Source organism: Sinocyclocheilus anshuiensis, unplaced genomic scaffold (genome assembly GCF_001515605.1).
Source record: "Sinocyclocheilus anshuiensis isolate Anshui unplaced genomic scaffold, SAMN03320099.WGS_v1.1 scaffold524, whole genome shotgun sequence".
Lineage (NCBI taxonomy): Eukaryota > Metazoa > Chordata > Actinopteri > Cypriniformes > Cyprinidae > Sinocyclocheilus > Sinocyclocheilus anshuiensis.
The window spans coordinates 95798-101888 of NW_015555703.1; the positions used below are offsets into that span (position 1 = coordinate 95798).

The 6091-nt window shown below is 35.9% G+C and overlaps 1 protein-coding gene across 1 annotated transcript in view; it reads left to right on the plus strand.

Moving 5' to 3' along the window:
* Positions 1-4388: 4388 nt before the first annotated feature.
* LOC107671705 (low-density lipoprotein receptor-related protein 8-like) overlaps positions 4389-6091 on the plus strand; it is a 95426-nt gene continuing 93723 nt past the window's right edge. Inside the window, exons 1-2 of the mRNA XM_016464635.1 lie at positions 4389-4467; positions 4974-5093. Of these exons, the coding sequence (XP_016320121.1) occupies positions 4401-4467; positions 4974-5093 (187 nt within the window). The 5' untranslated portion in view covers positions 4389-4400. The remainder of the gene's footprint in view (positions 4468-4973; positions 5094-6091) is intronic.

Here is a 6091-nt window from a genome sequence, read left to right on the forward strand (position 1 = left end):
TTTGAGAAGGCTAAACTGATCAAACATAATGCTCAACTCACTGCCTGCCGCTGCCGCTTGGTCGTTCCTTTAAACAACAAAAACTTGAATTTAACAAACATAAAATGTTCCAAACACATTTCTAAATTAACTTAATAAAGAAACAAAAAGAAATATGACCACTTTGCCATTAAAAACCAAAACTGAACTATTTTAATAGCTGTGTAATGGGGAAGAGAGAGAGAGAGAGAGAGAGAAGACACGGGATCCAGTCGGACTCGGGCCGAGAATTCTCATAAAGCTGTTGGACAAGGGCCGTGCAGGGCTCTATTCGTTCCCTCGTTGCCCCCAAACTGCCCGGGACCATATGCACCTGCATAGCCTGCATAACCAGACGCTACGCCACTGATCTTATTTGTTCTTATCTGTTCATAAAAGTTTTATGTTTAATATAAGCGACTTTGTCATTGTAGCATTGTTGATGTTGTGTGTGTGTGTTTTTCATTAAGAGTAATATTGAATCAACCTTAAGAATGAATTTTGTTTCAAGAATAGGAAAGACCTAACGTTAAAGATCAAACTAAGCGCTACAGATGTGAGAATGCGAGATTTGTTGCTGCTGAGGTAGACGCTCTCGCTCTTTCTCTGCTGTCTGTAGAAATTGTTGTTAATTCTTAATTTGGGAACGGCAGAGACATGTTACAGGTTATAATATAATCCAAAAATCATGGCAACAAATGATTTTTTAAGTCAGTTTAATACGTTTAATCAGCTGAAACGACTTTCACAGTCAATTTGATTCAACTTAACTCATATTTAACCGTTGCTTCTTGTCATTGTAGGCTTAGGCTACTTTTTTTAATGAATTTTAATGAATATACTAATTAATAAAATGAATATTATTTATTTTGTATTACATATTGTTAATTCATTTATTTTTAACACCGCACCCCCAGCACCCCCATTTTTTTCGTGGGCTACACTCCAGGGGGCTTAGTGTACACAAAAAATAATTTTAATGAAAAAAAGTATATTTTTTTAATGATCAGATTTTTTTGTCAAACTGTCTAAGTTGTTTGTGTGAAGCATTGTAAAAACATAATTTGAATCTGTGTTTTCTTAGCTTCTAATAGGCGTAGCTAGCATGTGTCTAAGACACTGTGTCAAGCTAATATCCCAAATTTTATCACAGCTTTCAGTGTTGGGACGGTTGCAACACGTTGTTGCAAGCGTCCCAACACGCTGTCCCTTACCACAACATTGATGTAAAAACTTCCCATAACATTAGGTACAAAATTGCAATTTTATGGACTGGTAAAGAATCCCTTTCAATAGTCAGGTATCTCACCTTTTTTATTTAAGTAAATATGTTAAAAATCAGTTGAAGTCTAAGGTGGACTAATTTCCTTCACTCTCACCCTCTCTTTGTCTTACACACACACACACACACACACACACTTATAAAGTCAGTTAGATAAAATGGTACATTTGTCTAATTTGAATTTTTAAAAGTAAGACTGATTACCAAGTTAACTGCTAGTTAGTCAACTTAAGACACTGTCTTAACATAGTGGCTATGTTTATCCAACTAGTCCCTAGTTCAGTAAACAGAAGTAGGCTATTATTAAATTTTAGTGTCTTGATTTTGATTAAATTCATATTTTGTAGTTCAGATGTACTGTAATAATTAACTAAAACATGGTTGTTATTTGTTACTTTAAAATGTTTTTTTTTCCCCCATTTACTATTCTTTGTTTTTATACAGCCAATTTAACTTGAAGACCCTGTCTGTGCACAAATAAAATGAAGAAATCGCAAAATGATATTTAATAAATGTTTTTAATTACATTTTAAGGAATGTTGCAACTGCCGAGTGGACTTTTCCAACCATACCCTCTTATGGGGTCAGTTGCAACATTTGACTTTGTCTATTCAAGTATAAATTGTACATATATTGTCATATGTACACATGTTACAGTAGTGTGGGTGAGTAGCTGACAGATGTGGCTTTATTGTACTAAAATTTTGGCTTTCTAATGCAAACAGTCTCTGAGAAACTAATGGAAATGCAAAAAGTGTTGCAACCGTCCCCACTCTCCCCCTACTCCAGTCTTCAGTGTTACATGATTCTTCAGATAATAATTCTAATATGCTGATTTGGTGCTCAGTTATTAATAATGGTTCTTGTTGTCAATGTTGAAAACAGTTTTTGCTTAATATTTTTGTGGAAACCCTGATACATTTTCTTCAGGATTCTTCAATGAGTAAAATTAATTGAACAGTATTTATTAGAAATAGATATTTTTGTAATATTAAAAATGTCTTTACTGTTGCTTTTAATCAATCTAATGCATCCTTGATGAATAAAAGTATTAATTTATTTTCTTTGATCATACTCCAAAGCTTTAAATGGTAGCTTATCACCATTTAAAAATATTAGGCAGAGAAATCTGTTTCAACATTGATAATATTTCTTGAGTTTCAAATCAGCATATAAGAATGATTTCTGAAGGATCATGTGACACTGAAGACTAGAGTAATGATGCTGAAAAGTCAGCGTTGCATCACAAGAATAAATTACATTTAAAAATAAATTCAAATGGAAATGGCTATTGAAAAATGTAAAAAAAAAAATTGTACTGTAATTTTGATCAAATAAATGCAGCCTTGATGAGCAAGAGGCCATCAGAATGAGAGTGAGTTCAAAGTTAAAACACTTTATGATGGATTTATTTATTACAAACACGCAGCTTTTCTCTTCACAAGATGTTAATTGATTGACTGGAGTGGTGTGGATTACTTGTGGATTATTGTGATGCTTTTATCAGCCGTTTGGACTCTCATTCTGACGGCACCCATTCACTGCAGAGGATCCATTGACAAGCAAGTAATGTAATGCAACCAATTCTGTTCCAATGAAGAAACAAATTCATCTACATCTTGGAAGGCCTGAGAGTGAGTACACTTTCAGAAAATGTTTATTTTTGGGTGAACTATTCCTTTAAAGCATCTGCTCAAACACATTAAAAAAAACATTTTCTTTCAGTGGCAATTCAGTGGATCCCAGAAGGCAGATTGGCGGCTGCCACTGGTTTACATAATCTGTATATGCCAAGTTCATGACAATAGGGTCTTTGCCCCTGTAAAATTTTCCCTTTGAATACCTTGTTGTCATTGGCCGCGTACATGGGAGGGGCTTCAATCCCATTTTACTGCTATTAAAATGACTGATTATCCTGTCAGGATAGCTCTGGCCTAGTTTTGACTGACAGAATAGTTCATGCTGGCACAGTGCCACAGATGCAGTATATTACTGTAACTCTTTCACAAGGTCACCTAACCCCATTATCTTAATAACGATTCTAATTAATGCAATTTCAAAACTGATCATCTCATGCCTTCTTATATTGCTTCAGGGTGATACGTTTTTAAGGAAATGTGTGTGAACATCCCGGAAGGGCGGTGCTGGGTTTCATCCGATTTTTAGGCTAAATTATCCATGCACTCAATATCTGTTTTCAATGTATCTGGAAATTCGCAGGGGAAACTACTTAAAATAGATACTGTATATTAGGACTGTGCGATGTTGAAGACAAATGCATATGCGATAACTCATTAAATAATGCGATATTCGATATGCGATACGATAATGCTTAAAGTGCCACATGCTCAGATGAAACCGTTTTACTCAGCTGTTGCTGAGTCAGTTCTGTGAACTTCTATAACTATATTGTGTCATATATATATATATATGCTTATTTGTATGTATATACCAAGAGTTCCTGTAAAACCACAACAAATTCCTTGTGTTTGCGCACACTTAAGTGGTGAATAAAGCTCATTCTGATTCTGATTCTAATAAGAAAGCCCCCCTACAACAACTTCTGAACGTGAACGGGAGTGTTTTACTCGAGCATTACATAAAAATTTCAACTTTGAAAAATGTCAAAATTTCAAACATTAGTGTAATCATTTTAACATGTGTTTAGGAACTGAATAATAAAAAGGAAAAATAAAACACTGCTTAGTATTTACTCTTTGAATTCAATATGCACTCTTTAATAAATAAACTAACAAATTAATAAAGTAAATATATTAAATAAAAATAAACAAAAGTTTTTTTTTATATAAATAAAAGAATTAGGCCTTTTTAATAATGGGGAACTTGTTTTAAATGCTAAAATTCTCACAATAGGCCTATTAATAATCCTATAATTATTGCATTGTTTTGACTTCTTCATGCCTCATTTGTTTGATAGCACACACATAGTCTTTCAGTGCAGTTATTATTCATACTCGCTTACGTTTGATGTCGTCATTGGTTCAAATATTGCCAGTGAATCTTTTGGAGATTCAGTGAAGGAGCGACGCCATCCGGACGCGCTTTTGTTTGTGGAGCAACACTCTGACCCGTTTCGGAAATGTGGACAGAAATTGGGAAATTAGTATTTTTGCATTTTTTAGTGTCGGGATTATACTCGGCAAAAGGTTTGTTATATTCTCTTCTTGAAATGAAATCATCCGGAGATGTTTTAACGGACTGAGTGAATGATGCTGTGTTGGTTATTTCGTGGGTGCGCGAGACTCAACACTCTTGATGCCACGGGCACATTGCAGTCTTCTTTCCACATTTCTGCCTTTAAACCCACACAAAGCAGTTAATCATAAAAAAGGTAGTTTAGAACACGAGCAAAATATTAAAGGAGGATGATTTGGCAGCATTTGCTTTTATTGTTTCATGAGCATCACCATCCGAACAGAAACATGTTCGTGTGAAACAGCTCTGAGGGAAAGATAAAGATTTGTGGGTGTTTCCTTCGTTTTCTTTGTCGTGGCTTCATTGAATTGCGCGTGTAGTAATAGCATTGCTGCTCAAAGCACGTTGTGTGTTTGGTTCCGTCATGTGTTATTGTGCAGTAGTAGATATATTGTGATGGGCGCAGGACAGGTTATCTGTCGTGGGCGACTGTAATTCTCTTCGCTGTCGTTCACAGGCGCTGACACGGAGTGCGAGGATGGACAGTTTCAGTGCAACAATAAGAGATGTATTCCCACCATATGGAGATGCGATGATGATGATGACTGCTCCGACAACAGCGATGAGGAGAACTGCCGTGAGTAGCGTTCACTCACAATGACACGCAGGCGAAAAGAGAGGTCAACCGCAGTGTTATTAAGAGCAAACAAAACCCAGACCACACGTATCAGCATTCATTCTATGTTTAGTGACTTCTGAGATTTTCTTTAAGCAATAACTTTTCGCTTTTGATTTAAAGGGATAGTTCACCCAAAATTGAAAATTCTGTCATTAAAGGTGCAATAGGTGATTGTCTTCAGAAACATTTTTTGTTATGCTGGTTGAAACCCAGCAAACATTTGGACGTTTAATGACCGTTGAAAAGACATCCATGGCCCCAAATATTGCAAGCTGTAGCGATATGCATATTACGATATGTACATTTGCGATATTTCGATAATTTCGATATAGTGCACAGCTCTACTGTATATGTCGATTAAAAAGAACTGTACTGTAAGTCACTTTAGCATCAAGTGAATAATACAATATAAAATTTACACTGTAAAATATTTTTCGAAGGTTATTGGAGAATGTTTTACGAGAAAATAAAATTTGTAGTCTTTGTTATTTATTAGCAGTTTCTGAGTGAAAATTGTTTCTACATCAAACCTTTTTTGCCAACCACTCATCCTACACTCTAAAAAATGCTGGGTTAAATACAACCCAGTGCTGATTTGTACCGATTTATGCCGTCCTACCGCGAATATTTTTGGCCAGGGACACGACGCTGCCGTCGGACCAATGTTTGCTGGGAAGTCTCTTCACATCCCGATAGCAATCATTAAGTTAAGTGGTCTAAATGTATTTGTCTGTATTTATATATTCTGTGGAAGGCATAGGATCAAGAAATGTTCGTCCAATCAGAACGCTCGGTCCTGTCAGCGTATGTATTAGCATACCTCTGCTCATCCAGTTCGCGCAGACAGGATACGTCATCAGCACGTTCACGCACGCTGTGCAGACAGAGCGAGGATGGCAGGCAAACATCAACAACCCGATCTTCCTTCCTGGTATTGTAGTACTTTTAAAGATTTC